The sequence below is a fragment of the Crocuta crocuta genome, unplaced genomic scaffold (assembly GCF_008692635.1).
Source record: "Crocuta crocuta isolate KB4526 unplaced genomic scaffold, BGI_CrCroc_1.0 scaffold77, whole genome shotgun sequence".
Taxonomy (NCBI): Eukaryota; Metazoa; Chordata; class Mammalia; order Carnivora; family Hyaenidae; genus Crocuta; species Crocuta crocuta.
Window position 1 is genome coordinate 1,651,580 of NW_027532172.1, and position 13,254 is coordinate 1,664,833.

The following is a 13,254-nucleotide window of genomic DNA, read 5'->3' on the forward strand; positions in this document are numbered from 1 at the left end:
GGTGTCAGGAAGGACTGTGCAGGGAAGGAGATGCTGAGCTGAGACCCAACCAGTGAGGATGAGGGTGGGTGAGAAGCAATCCAGGTGGTGGGCACCGTATGTGCAAAGGCCCTGAGGTGGGGCCAGCATGGGTGGAGTGCAGTCGGTAGGAGGGAGAAAGAGAGATGCCTGTGGCCCAAATGAAAGGGGAACATATGTTCTTATAAATAGGTGGAGAGAGAGAGACAGAAAAAAAAAAAAAAACAGGGAAATAAGGTGAAATGCTGAAGGCAGATGATCTACAGGGAAGTTATAGCAGAATTTTGTTTTCCTTTTTATGTTTCCATAATTTCCAAATTCTCTACAGTAAACACATACTACTTGTAAGTAAAGGGGGAGGGAGAAAAATATAAATATGAATCCCCTAAATCTCTGCCTTTTGAAAGTCTGGAAGGAAATGCACCAAGTTCATGACCCAGATGAATTTTAATTCTCCCTCTGTGGCATTTGATCATTACTTGGGATGATGATGAATTATCGGTGGGATGGAATCATCGAGGGACTTATTTAGGAATGAAGCCAGCTGTTCTTTTTTTTTTTTTTAATTTTTTTTAATGTTTTATTTATTTCTAGGAGAGAGAGAGAGAGACAGCGTGAGCAGGGGAGGGTCAGAGAGAGAGGGAGTCACAGACTGAAACAGGCTCCAGGCTCCGAGCTGGCAGTCAGCACAGAGCCCGACGCGGGGCTCGAACCCACGAACCGTGAGATCATGACCTAAGCGAAAGTCGGACGCTTAACCGACTAAGCCACCCAGGCGCCCCAGAAGCCAGCTGTTCTTGAAGCCAGGGACTGCTTGATGACTTGTGTCATGTACGATTCTTCAGGCTCGCGAGGAGGGGCGGGGCGGGGCGAGAAGCTGATACTTGGGCACAGAGCAGGCCCCTTCAGCACGACCATAGCCAGGAGCCAAGAAACAGGAATATCCCCCGAATCCACCCCGCCTCGCTTCCGTCCCTCCGTCCGCCAGGGGGCGCCGCGGGCTACTGTCCAGCTGCCAACTGCGTAGCCCAGCGGGCGACAGGACCTCCTTACAACTCCGTTTCCCGTCCCTGGGGTGGACGCGGTATCAGTTTTGGCTAATAGGGTTTATTTAAGCCCAGAGACACATTCAATGCCCCCACGTTTCTAAGATAATTCGGAAAGGTCACGGACACCACCCTCCAACCAAAGTTTACCCAAGTACTAGGATCAGGCCGTAGAGGGAAAACTGAGGCCCAGAAGGGGCTGTGCCTTGAAAGAAAGCATCAGGGGCCTCCTTTCCCCTATAGAGAGTCTGGGGGAGCCCCAGAAACAGCAGATATAGCGACTCGGCGTGGGGACAGGGGGGATTCTGTGCTTTCGTTGCTGTTCTGTAAGAGGGAGAAAAGGGGGGGGCAGGGGGGCCTGGGTCTAGGGAGAACAGAATCCAGAGACCCGAGGATAGAAACTACAGGCACTTAAAGCGACAACCAGTGAGGGCACACGCAGTCATAAGTGAAGACAATCTTCCGAAACAGCTCCCGGCCCCGAGCCCGCTTTCGTGCTCACAGCCGGGGCTCTGGAGCCAGAATCGGGTCTGGACAAAGCCATGGTGCCGAAAATTCTCCCATTCAGGTTTCCGGCCTCTTGAACGGAGCTGCCTGGCAGATGAAGGCGAGGCGCCTGGGGTGGGGGTGCATCTCCTTGGGCCTGCCTCCCCACCCCCTCGCGCAGGGCTACTCTAGAAGCACACAGCAGGCGCCAATAAATACGTGATAGCGGATGAAAGAATCAAGTGACGGGTGTGCCTCAGGAGTGGCCACTGGAGAAGGTGGACAAGGGGCCTAGCAAGACACCCTCTTTCCACACCAGGAATGGAAGCCCAGGAGGGAGATCCCAAGGGTGTCCGGAGAGGCTGCCCCCAGCACCGGCCCCTCGGAGGGCTCTCTCAGCAAACCCACGTTCACACTGGCCCCCAGCCGGGTGCCTTCACTTTGACCGTGAGGCCTAACTGTAACTAAAAGCTGGGTTTTCTCCCTCGGTGGTGGGGGTGGTGGGGGTTGTGGGGAGGGGGGCAGAGGCAAGGCAGGGGCCACCTCGGACCTCTTCCCGGAAGGCCCACCCACCCATCAGGAACCCTTAGGTGCCTAAGGGCTCAGCCATCACGTTGGCCTCATGGTCCACGCAGGGCTTGCCCACGGGCCTCTGGTTGTCCAGGGTGAGGGCCCCAGGGTCTGGGCTGGCTTCAGGGACCAGAAGCTCATTGTCAGGTGACTCCAAGACCTCTGTGTCCAATGTTGTGCCCTCCTCTTCCTCCTCTTCTTCCGCCTCCTCCAGAGTCAGCCCAAACTGGAATCTGTCGGCGCCACCCTGCCCCGGGCTGGTCAGATCCACAGGGCTGCGGGGAATCTTGCTCTGGTACCATTCACGGTTGTCTTCCAGTGTGTCCAGCAGATCCTGTGCGTCTGGGTGCACCAGATCAGCCCACGTCTCCCACAGTGGGTGTGCGATGTAATCAATGAAACCCACCTGTGGGTGGATACAGGGCAGGGGGGGTGGGGGAGGGAGCTGTGTGGCGAGTCACCGTGGAATCTCAAGCTGGTCCAGCCTGCAGGCCTTTGCCCCGCTCATTCCCTCTGTCTGGAATGCCAGTTCCCAACTCCTATTCATCCTTCAAAACCCTCTTCAAAAAGCCCCTCCTCTAGGAAACCTCTCCTGCCCCTTCTGGTCTCCCTCAACCCCTCCTCCCTGACACCTCAGGGCTGGATGTATGTGTCCCCCAGACTGGGAGCCCCTCCAGGGCCCCCCACATCACCCAAACAGATATTTCCAAACTCTGCGAGTAGGGATCCCTCTCCCCGCAGTCCAAAGGGAATGCGTCCCAGGCCTGATGCCACATAGCGCCGGGCAGACCTCACCCTTCCGCCGCTTCCCCTCGCTGGCCAGCTGTGGTCAAGCCAGGACTCCTGCGGTCGGCTCACCCGCTGTTTCCCTCCCCAGCCCCCAGTGCCTGATGGTGGCTCAGCCCAGGGGCCCTCAGACCTGGGACTTCTCCACCGAGGCAGTGTGCTTGTCACACATGGGGCTGATCTCCAGGCCCGATTCGCGCTCCCGGTCGCCCTGCTGGAAGAACTCGGCCATGATGCGGTCCGTCCACCGGCGGTACAGCTCCAGCGGCTTCGTGGGGTTGCTGAGGTCGGCGCAGTGCACCAGATTCTGCAAGACCTGGGGAGACCAAGGCTCAGGAGGGGCTCGGGCTGGGCCGCCCTCAGGCCTGGTAGCCTCCGCAAGAGGCTGGTGGCAGGAACACACCCATCTTCCAGGTGGGGAAACTGAGGCCTGGGTGGGAAAGAATGGCTAAGGCATAGGTGCCTCCGTTTCAAGTTCGCTGCAGAGTCGGTGCTTTGTAAATAAAGCTAGGTGAGAGCCGTGGAAACTGAGGCCCCAGGGCCCGCTGGACACACACCTGGATGCGGTCAGAGTAGTTGTCCAACAGCAGGACTCCGAGGCTTGTCACCTTCTTGGTCTCCACCATGGTCTTGAGGTCGGCGAGGAGGTTCATGTGTTTGGACATGTCCGTGGCCAGCACCTGGGAGCAGACGAGGGAAGGTTGCCCGCCCCGCCTTCCAGACCCCACACCCACTCCGCCCCCGGGTCCTCTGAGCCTCGGTGTCCTCATCTGTGAAATGGGGGGACGTAACAAGATTCACTGCAAACCCAGTTCACAAGAGGAGCTGAGTCAGTGGTCCCTTCTCCAAGGTTGTTGGGTTCATGGGGGTACATCCCGCACAGGGGACAGGGCAGGAGAAAGAAATGAAGCCGGGGGGGTGGGGTGAGCCGTGCCTGAGGACAGTGGTGAAGCGCAGCAAAGGGCATAGCTTGTGCACAGGTCTTGGTGCTGGATGTGTTCCCTGGAGGAACACAGAGGAGGCAGTTTGGGCTGGAGCCAGTGAATGCAGTAGCGATGGTGGGTGAGGGGAGCAGTGGGGCTCAGGGGGGTGTGGGGGGTTTATTCAGAGAACCATGGGAACCACAGGTGGATCTGAAACCAGGAAGGACCTGCCTTGATGCTCCCCACCCCACCCCCCGTGGCCACCATACGGCCAGAAGGGCTGTTTTCAGACATTTGGAGGGAAGTTCAGCTCTGAGCACAACTGTTTCAACTTCCCTGAAAAAAAAGAAAAGTTTAACTGGACCTGAGCACAGCCAGCCCAGGCGTGAGCCCCACGCAGCCCAGAGGCTTCTCTGAGAATCAAAGAAAAAAATCTCAAAAATTCTCCCCAAACCTCCCATCTGCCTAAAATGATGCTCTCACTGGGGGTACCTATTGCCCAAGGCCCCAAGTCAAGTCCACCTCACCAAATGTTTAATTCCTCTTCACTTAGAGACTTAGTCTCCTCTGAGCTATCCCCACATGCCGTTCCCTCTGCCTCAGTCTTCCCCACCTCATGGCGCTCCACACCCTGCAGGCTCTGCCAATTGATTTCAGTGTTCCCTCCTGGGGAAGCCCTCCCCAACCTTGAGTACCGCCCCCCATAGGAGCTCCATCTCTGGGTCCTCCCATAATGGCTCTGCCTGTGGATCCATCTCCCTCCCAGGCCATGAGTCACACAAAGGCCAGAATTCTACTCGTATTGGCACAGGGCAAGCACACAATAGGTGTCCAATAAATGCTTGTTAAATTAATGAAAGAGGGGCACCTGGCTAGTTCAGTCCACAGACCATGCGACTCTTGATCTCAGGATCATGAGTTCAAACCCCACATTGGGCGTGGTACCTACTTAATTAAAATAATAATAATAATAATTAGTAGTAGTAAAATAATTAATGAATGAGGCACAAGACCCCAAAGCTTACTGTTGTCTTCTGATCTGAAAAACACCCCATGGACAGACTTAAGGCTCAGAAGAAATTGCACCGGAAACCCCAGAAACTCCGTGTCTGAAGTGCAGCCAGGATTTCACTCACCCAACCAAGGGTCTGGTGACCCAGGGCTTGGACAGTCATTGCCCCATTTCACAGAGGAGGAAGCTCAGGTTCAGAGCGGGCGTGTCCAGGTCCAAATGAACCCCCCGCCAGGCCAAGACCACCCCACCCCCTTCACAGCCGCATCTTCACCATGTCAATGACCATCCTGCGCAGACTCAGCCGCTGCTTGGCACTGAGGTTCTGAAAGATGTCACAGTTCTCTGCCTGCAGCAGCTTGAAGCCCACAGCCAGGTGGTGGTTCTCCAGCACAGAGGCGTCATTGTACATGAGCGCCAGCTCTGAGTCTGTGGGGGAGGTAGACCTCAAGACCTGTCCACCCACCAGCTCCACCCAAAGGCAGGTTTTGCAAATCCCTGGCAAACTCCTACTCGTGCATGGAGGCCCCAACCCTACTGCCCTCTATTCCATGAAGGTTTCCAGAATTCTGTCTTTCCGCCAAACCCTGCCCTGACTGCGGGTCTGGGGACATTGGTGTGTTCAGCTCTCCCTCCTTGAGACTGGGGACCCCGTGAGGCCTTGGCGTGGCAGCAGACAGTGCACACTGGGTGCCAGTTGAATGAACAACTGAGTCACCATCTTATTAGACTCTGGGATTGTTGAGTAAGAAGGCTCCACTCTCATCCCCTGCTCCCCAAGGATGCATACAGGAGGCACCTGGTAATTATCTGAGTCCTTCAGACATCTCGAAGGACCCCGAACTTTAAAATCTTCGTGGCCCCAGATCAGCTCTGCCATGTTTGTTATGTTCTCATTTACTGAGCACCTACTATGTACCTGGAACTGCTCTGAGCACCAAAGGGAGGGACTGTTCCAGGCATTTCACAAACAGGGAGATTAGGCTCAGAGCAGGAAAGGGTGGGCCTAAGGTCACGTGACTGACAGGTGGCGGTAGAGCCCCACCCCGGACTCACTGGTGTTAATGAGAAACTGGTTGGAGACCCCAGGATGGTCCACGTCATGGATGGCGCTTGCAAAGACGGCAGCCAGGACTTCCAGGTCTGTGAAAACGTCCTGGGCAGGCAGGGGGCATAAGAAGTAAGGGGTGGGCTCTCTGCACCCCGCACCCACCCTGGCTGCCTCTAGACTTAGGGCAGTACCTCGAGGGCAGGTGTGGCCAGCAGCACATGCGTGGACTGGGCCACATCAGCGGCGTGTAGGCTGTTGTGGTAGGCCACATCGGCATGATAGTGACTCTCCAGCGTCAGAAGGTAGGTGACAAGTGTGTCTGCCGGGATCTGAAACGTCTTGAGCAGGTCCCGTTCCTGGGTCATCACAGGCCTCCAGTCAAGGCCATGGCCTCTGGGCAGCAGCATATACCATTCCTACACCTTCTCTCCTTCTGAACTCCTGTCTGCCTCTCAAATGCCCCCTCTTCCAGGATGCCCTCCCTGCTCTCCCTCTGAACTCCCTTGGTGTCTCTGTCTTTCCCCGCTGGTCTGTCTTTGTCCAGCTGTTCCCTCCAACAGTGAGTCTCTTCAGGGCCGGGCTCAAGGCTGAGGCTTCTCGGCAATGAAGTTTTCAACCTAACGAACTCCTATTCATCCTTCAATTCGTAGCGCACATTATGCCATTCGGGGGTATCAGGGAGGATGTGAAGAATGAGTGCCCCCTGAGGTCTTGGGGTAGGAAGATAAGAAGGAAAGAGATTCCAGTAGCACTGGAAGCAAGGGGAGGGTACCTGAAAGATGTTGAATATGATGGTCGTAAGGGGCCGGTTCCCACTTAGCTCCGCCACCTTGAACACATCAAGCCCCCATTTGTTGGAATCTTCCAGTTCCTAAAACGGGAAGAACTGCAGCTTAACTCCAGCTCAGCTTGCTCAGATTCTGGACCCCTGACCTCCCCCACCAGGCCTGAGCCCCACCTACCCAATACACAGGTGGGCAAACTGAGGCCCAAGATAGGGCATCCACGAAGAGCCAGGACTCAAAGTCAAGTCTCAGTATTCCAGTTAGGGACCCACCTTGGCCAGCTGCCCCTCCTGGTCAGTCTGGACCCCAAAGCGTGGGACGGTGGCTGCAGACAGGCTGGCACTGTGTGGGAGCCCACGCAGGCCGCTGATCTGGGACATGGGCCTTGGGGTCTCCGTGGAGGTCACGCTGGGCAACTCCATCTCAGTCTGCTGGTCTGTAGGTGGAGCGGGGCGGGGCTCAAGGAAACTGATTCACCTGCTGGGGTCACCCTGCCTTGCCTCAGGCCATGGACCCTGCCAAGCCTCAGGATCAACTATTTCCTTTTCATCTGGATCAAAGTGAGCTTGAAGTCAAGTCCCTGCAGCTCTCTTCATGGCGGAGCTCAGTGGCCCCTTCCGTTTGACATTGCCCACCGGTAACCAGGGCTCAGCATTTCCCCCAAAGAGCTAAATGCGCTTCCCATCTCCCAAGCTGGAGACCCAGCCGTCTCGTCTCGTTCACTCCATGACTCCCTTGGAAAACTTCGACTCATGTTTCAAAACCCGAGCTTTAATACCCGCCCTCCCTCCTAAAAGTTCCCTCTGTTCCTCTCTCTGGAACAGCAGTGAGCCACGGGGTTGGAAGTGTCCATGTCTGGCTCCGTCTTCCCCGTGTCGAGGTCTGTAATAGAAGTCTTTTCTTTTCCTTGACTCTTCCTACCTCTGTTAGGCCGCTCGAGCAGTGACCCACCACAGCTCACCCAGGAAGGTCCGGGAGATGTACTCGGACACCTGGGTCCCAGAGCGGCTGGTTTCAGACAGGTGAGTTAATTCCCGGTTCAGCATCCGCTTGAACTGCAGGGAAAGGTGAGGACGGTGACGATGGGGGCACCGTGGGCAGAGGCAAATGATCCAGGCTACCTGCCCCCCTCACCTTGTTGGAGGCCATTTCCCCCACTGAGTGGCGCGTCTGCAGTGTCTCCAGCTGATCCAGACACCAGTCCAGCTCGTCCAGTGTCTCCAAAGCCAGCTTCTGCCCAGCGTCGTCTGGGGGCCGAGCTGGTCAGGAGGCCTGCCTTACCCCCCCACCCCGGGGGACCCCATATCCCTCATACCTCTTTCTCTATATCCGGACCCTAGAGCCCTTCCCAGTAAGGCCACTCAGGACCTCAGGATCTGAATCCTAGATCTGTCCCCAAGTAGCTGTGTGACCATGGATGGGCAGGTCTCTGCCCCTCCCTGGGCCTCAGCCTCCCCATCTGTAATGTGCGTGTGGCAGACCCCATCCCGAGAGGTGTTTTGGAGATTACAATTAGCAAATCCCTAAGGACTCATGGGCTGAGTAGGTCGCCATGGAGAGGAAGTTCACAGCCGTCCAGCTGTGGGAGGAAAGGATAGGAGCAGGCACATTACCTGTAAGTGGAGGGGGCTGACTGCCAAAGAGGGGGTTTTCGACCGAAGCCTGCCTGCGGTACAAACGGCCTCCCTCATTCACATGGCCCCGTCCCCAAGTCTCCAGGCCCCGCCCCTATCGACCCCACCCCTGTCCGCAAGTTGGGGCCCCGTTCTTTCGAGTCAGGCCCCACCTCAGTGTTGCCCACCTGGACTTCAGGCCCCGCCCCTCTAGGCCTGGCCCCGCCCCCTCCTGGCAGTCTTTCACGCAGGCCCCGCCCCATGCCCGCACGCGTTGCCCCAGCTCTTTCTCCGCCTGACCCCGCCCCCGCCCCGGCTTCTGCGTACTTGGCTGCCCCGCGGCCTTGCAGGTGGGCGAGGGCTGCAACGTTGCTCCGAACCGTTCTCAGACTGGCTAGGACCTGTCGGAAGGGGTGTGATCAGCGCTGGAAAGCAGGGGTCAGTTCTCCCAGCCTGACTCAAGGGAGGAGGGGCAAATGGTGGGCACCCACCTGGGCAAAAGGCGTCACAATCATGTCTTCTCCGTGTCTGCGGGGGGAAGACGGGACATCAGGAAGGGCGGCCAAGAGAAGCCCTCCCGCTGGTTCCCACCTTCCAGCTTTTTATACACACACATATATACATATTGATGTTTATTTGTTTTTGAGAGAGAGAGAGAGCAAACATGAGAGGGGTAGAGAGAGAGAGGGAGACAGAGGATCCAAAGCAGGCTCTGCACTGACAGCAGGAGCCTGATGTGGGACCCAAACTCGTGGCAGGGAAATCATGATCTGAGCTGAAGTCGGATGCTTAACCAACAGAGCCACCCAGGCGCCCCACCCCCACCGCCATCTCCCAGATTTTACCCAGACTATGCCCTCAGCTGAGTGTGCCCTCCCCACATGACTACACTTTTGGCCCCTAAGCTCCCCTCACCTGACTCCTCTGAAAGCCACCAGGGCTCCTCTGACCAAGCCCCATCTCGCAAATAGTGAACCAGGGGCAGCAGAGGTCTTAATAGAGGCAAGGCGGAAATCATTGTATTTTTCATTTCATTATGGCTGCCAGGAAGCTCATATCAAGGTGTTTATTCGGTTGCTGCCAATTGGGCTTAACGTCTCCAGATCGCCACGGAACTCCAGACACAAGTCAAGCACAGAGAATTACTGGATATCATTCTCATCATGCTCGACGGAATAAGGGAGCTGTCTGGAAAACACCTACTTAAACTTCAAAGCCCAGCTCAAATGACCGCTTGAAGGAGGTGTGCTGAATGGAGGATCTAAGGAAGGAGGGAAGAACAAGGAGGTGTCATGCCACCAGCTGGACTCACAGATCACTAGCCACAGAGGAGTTCCGAGACATGGTCTTGGGTGAGAGTTCGTAGTCACTGTCGGAGCGGTATAGGAAGGACTCGCGCCTCTGGCTGTGCTGAGCAGGGGCCTGAATGACCCGGCCAAGGCCAGGCCCGGCCTGAGGGTCCAGGGTGCTTCTCCCGGATGAGAGCCCATTTTCCAGGTCAAAGCTGAAGGCAGATTAGACATGGTCAGTGCCAAGCGTCCTGGCACGTGGATGCCCGGCTGTGGCTCACACTCTTTCTGTCACATCCTCCCTGGGGCCTCGGTGGGTTGGGCAGGGGTAGCCTCCAGCTTTTCTACCTCCTCCACAGGCACACCCCTACTCAGGGACCACGTGGCTCTCATTCCTCTGTCTCTACATCTGTACCCCGGAGCCCTTCCCTCTGGCAGCAAGCTGGATTCTGGGACATGAGTTTCAGATCTGTCCCCAAGTGACTGTGTGACCGTGGGTAGTTTCAGCCTTTCTCTGGACATCAACCACTTGGTCTCTAACGTGGACATGGTATATACTCCTTCCCCCAGGAGGCTTTTAGGGAGTCACAACAGAGGACCTGAGGAGGGCAACGGTGCCTGTATTACTAAGGAGTAAACTAAGGTCAAGGTCCCATGGTAAGTTCATGGGGACTGGAAATGGCTTCGTGGGCTTTCCTTTTTGGAGGAGGCCAGTGTCCTGCCTAGATCTGACATGCTCCAAGGCTCCCCCAGCCAGCTTTGGCGATGCTCCCCATCACCTGTCCCCACCCCCAGCTCACAGGTCCCAGCTCATTCCTTATGGCCCTGCCCCAATCTCCATGACCACGCCCCCAGCTCACTTGGTTGGCCTTGTCCTCAGGTTCCCCACTCCTCTGCTTCATTTTAGGTCCAAACGCCCTGCCTGTTCTCTTCCACCTCCGGGCCTTTGCACAGGCTGTGCCCTCTGCCAAGAGCACCAACGTCCCTCCAGTGCCTCTTGTTTTGGATGATCCCCAATACCCCCTCCCAGCTGTCAGCCTTGTGTCTCCATCACGCCACACCCTGACTGGGTAAGAGGGATCTACACCCCTACCCCTTGGGATTAGAGATCAGAGGAAAAGTGGAGGTGCGCGGGGAAACAGAAGTGTGGGAGAGGAGTTAGGAGAGTGAGCAGTTAGCAGCCAGGGACAGGAGGGACCATTTGTGTGGGGGTCATGAGCTTTTGAGAAGGGTATAGGCAGGAGAAGCGAAGACAGGAAGACACCAGAGACCGCCAAAGACAGCGGGCTCCTGGCTAAAGGCCAGTGTACGTTTGGTCCCCTGCAAAGGGACCCCATCCAAGTCCCCCGGTCAGGGTCAGCACCGGCCAGAAGATTCTGAGCAGGGGATTCGCTTCAGACTGTGTTTGGGGGGGGTGGGGGGGGGGTGGCNACAAGATTCTGTACAGTTCCGCTGGATTCGGTCTGGGTTGCTCAACTACTGCCTGATTTGACTTGAATGGGGTCTGATCACACAGGTTTGGCCCAGGTCCGGATAGGTTCGGTGGGGTGAATTCGGTAAGATTCGGATAGGTCCGACCGCGCTCGGGCAGGTTCGGATGCATTCGGTCATGTTCGCCTAAAAGCCGGCGGCGCTAGTTTCCGAGCAAGTCCGGGTGGCCCTCGGCCCGACTCGGGCTTATTCGGCTTCGTCCGGCCTCACTCGGGAAAATTCGGGCTTATTCGGCTGTGTCGACGGGTCTCGACCTTTTCGAGCTCGCCGCCTCCGAGAGAATCTCCAGATCGTTGGTTCGTCCGAGCGCCCGCTTCGTGACGTCACCCTTAGGGGCGGGGCTTCTTAACCCTACCCCGCCGGCGCCAGGGCTTAGTGGCTGGCCGCGAAACTCTCTGGAGGACTAGCGACAGCGGATACCCAAACCTCCCCTCGGAGGGGGGAGACCCGGGGGCGGTGCACCCCTACCCCTCCCTTGCCTCTCCTCAAATGTTCTAGAAGAGCAAGTCTATGGATCAATAGGGAAACTGAGGCCCGGAGAGGCAACAGGGTGCTGGATTCTCATCCAAGTAATGGGTGCAGAGGGTTAAGACCTGGGCCGGGATTTTCGCGCCGCGAGAAAAGCTGTTTTTCTTTCTGCTCTAAACTTAGCCCGGAACGGCGGGGTCAGACCGTGGTTCCATGACGCGGGCGGCGCGGAGCGAGGTCGCCTGGACTGTGAGAATTGCGCGTCTGTCCATCGGTTAGATAGGTAAACTGAGGCAAGTGGGCCTCGGAGGAACCCACCCTCCTCTAGTCTCACCTTCTGGGACTGATGGCTCTCCCTCAACGCCTTTGAGCTCTCTCCGGAACCCTCCGCAGGGACCCCTCTTCGCAGGCGGCTGTCTGGTGCCCTGGGGGCGCTCTCCGGGACCTGGGACACCCCTCCAACCCCTCCGGGACTGAAATGGCGCCATCAAGGACCGCGGTCACGACTCCCTCCACCCTGCCGGCTGTCGCTGGCCGTGTGACCTTGGTGAAGGGACCTCCAGTCCCTGAGCCGCCAGGTGCCAAATTATCAAGTGAGTACTAACGGGGCACGAATCCAGCGCGAGGTGCCAGACGCAGTCGGCGCCCACAAGCCCCACTTCCAGCGCCAGCCTCGCCCCCGAGCCCCACGGGGTCACAGCTTCCTGAAGGGGTCGGGATCGAACCCAGAACAGTGGATCGAATCTGTAGGACGTGTGTGGGGCTGCGAGGAGCCCGCGCTCAGCGAGCGCAGGTCTGCTTTTAGTGTGGGACCCGCAACTCGCCTCCTTACACTGCGAACGCCCTGCTTCGAAGGTCCCCGTCAAATCAGGCCTTCATCTGTGGGCACCGAAGACCTTCGGTGAGGTTCCCCCCCCCCACCCCCCGCCCCGGGCCATCTAGTTGCTGGCTCCGGGACTGACTGGGGAGCCAGCCCAAGGGGAGGAGTCATTTCCTCCTCCCCTCACCTCCTGGGCGTTCAGCTCGCCTGCCCCGGCCCACGAGGGTCAGGAGAAGACGTGAGCCTCAGCCCGTCCGGCTCTGGGCCGCACAACTGGAAAGGGACAGACGCTGGTCCCCAGGGCATATGTACAGGCAGCGGGTGGAGGGAGACAGAGATGGAGAAAGACAGAGTCTGCAAGTACCGAGAGACAGACAGAGGGCAGAGCGAGAGAGATACCAGGAGAGGGAGGGGCAGAGCATCCCTACCCTGATTCCCCACCCCGCTCCAGCTGTCCCTGCCTCTGCCCTTCCCACCTCCAGCCTGGCGGTTCTGGTGACCCCTTCCAGGCCCTCCTTGTCGCCTCACCACAGCGGATGGGCCACAGTGAAGCGCCGCTGCAGGCGGATGCTCTGGTTTACCAGGAACTTCCTGAAGAGCCCGGGGGAGCCGCGAGGGGAGCCCCGAGGAGAGCCGGGCCCAGGGGCCGCGGCGGGCGCGGGGGGTCCCTGCATCGCCGAGACCGCATGGACGCTGCACGCAGCGCAGGCAGAGCGGGACCTTTTCTGGACAGCCGCGGGGGCGGGGCCCGGAGGGAGGGGGCAGAGGGCGCGCCGGCCCCGCCTCGCCGCTGGACCTCTCCTTGATGCCCCCACCGGGACAAATGGGGAAACTGAGGCACTGCGCTGGCCGCGACACTCTGCTCCCTTCATTGGGGGGGGTGGCCCCGTGGGCCC

General features: G+C 58.0%; 1 protein-coding gene across 1 annotated transcript; it reads right to left on the reverse strand.

Annotated features, from left to right (window-relative positions):
• Window positions 1–2,136: 2,136 nt before the first annotated feature.
• On the reverse strand, window positions 2,137–13,047 carry PDE4C (phosphodiesterase 4C). The gene is made up of 15 exons (XM_077777014.1): window positions 12,887–13,047; window positions 9,603–9,794; window positions 8,782–8,818; window positions 8,618–8,691; window positions 8,291–8,343; window positions 7,812–7,924; window positions 7,639–7,732; window positions 6,950–7,113; window positions 6,665–6,763; window positions 6,084–6,248; window positions 5,898–5,997; window positions 5,116–5,270; window positions 3,464–3,586; window positions 3,040–3,222; window positions 2,137–2,526 (listed from the first exon to the last, which is right to left on the reverse strand). Exons 1-15 carry the CDS (start codon window positions 13,030–13,032, stop codon window positions 2,137–2,139), a joined length of 2,088 nt encoding a protein of 695 aa, XP_077633140.1. The 5' UTR covers window positions 13,033–13,047.
• Between the last annotated feature and the right edge of the window lie 207 nt (window positions 13,048–13,254).

Bases quoted from the DNA above. Each gene is read 5' to 3' on its own strand.
- PDE4C (XM_077777014.1), bottom strand. From the start codon at position 13,032: ATGCAGGGACCCCCCGCGCCCGCCGCGGCCCCTGGGCCCGGCTCTCCT. The intron at 8,344-8,617 runs GTACGCAGAAGC...TTTGTACCGCAG, and splicing joins CAAGGCCGCGGGGCAGCCAA to GCAGGCTTCGGTCGAAAACC. The intron at 7,925-8,290 runs GTAATGTGCCTG...CTCGGCCCCCAG, and splicing joins TCAGCCCCCTCCACTTACAG to ACGACGCTGGGCAGAAGCTG.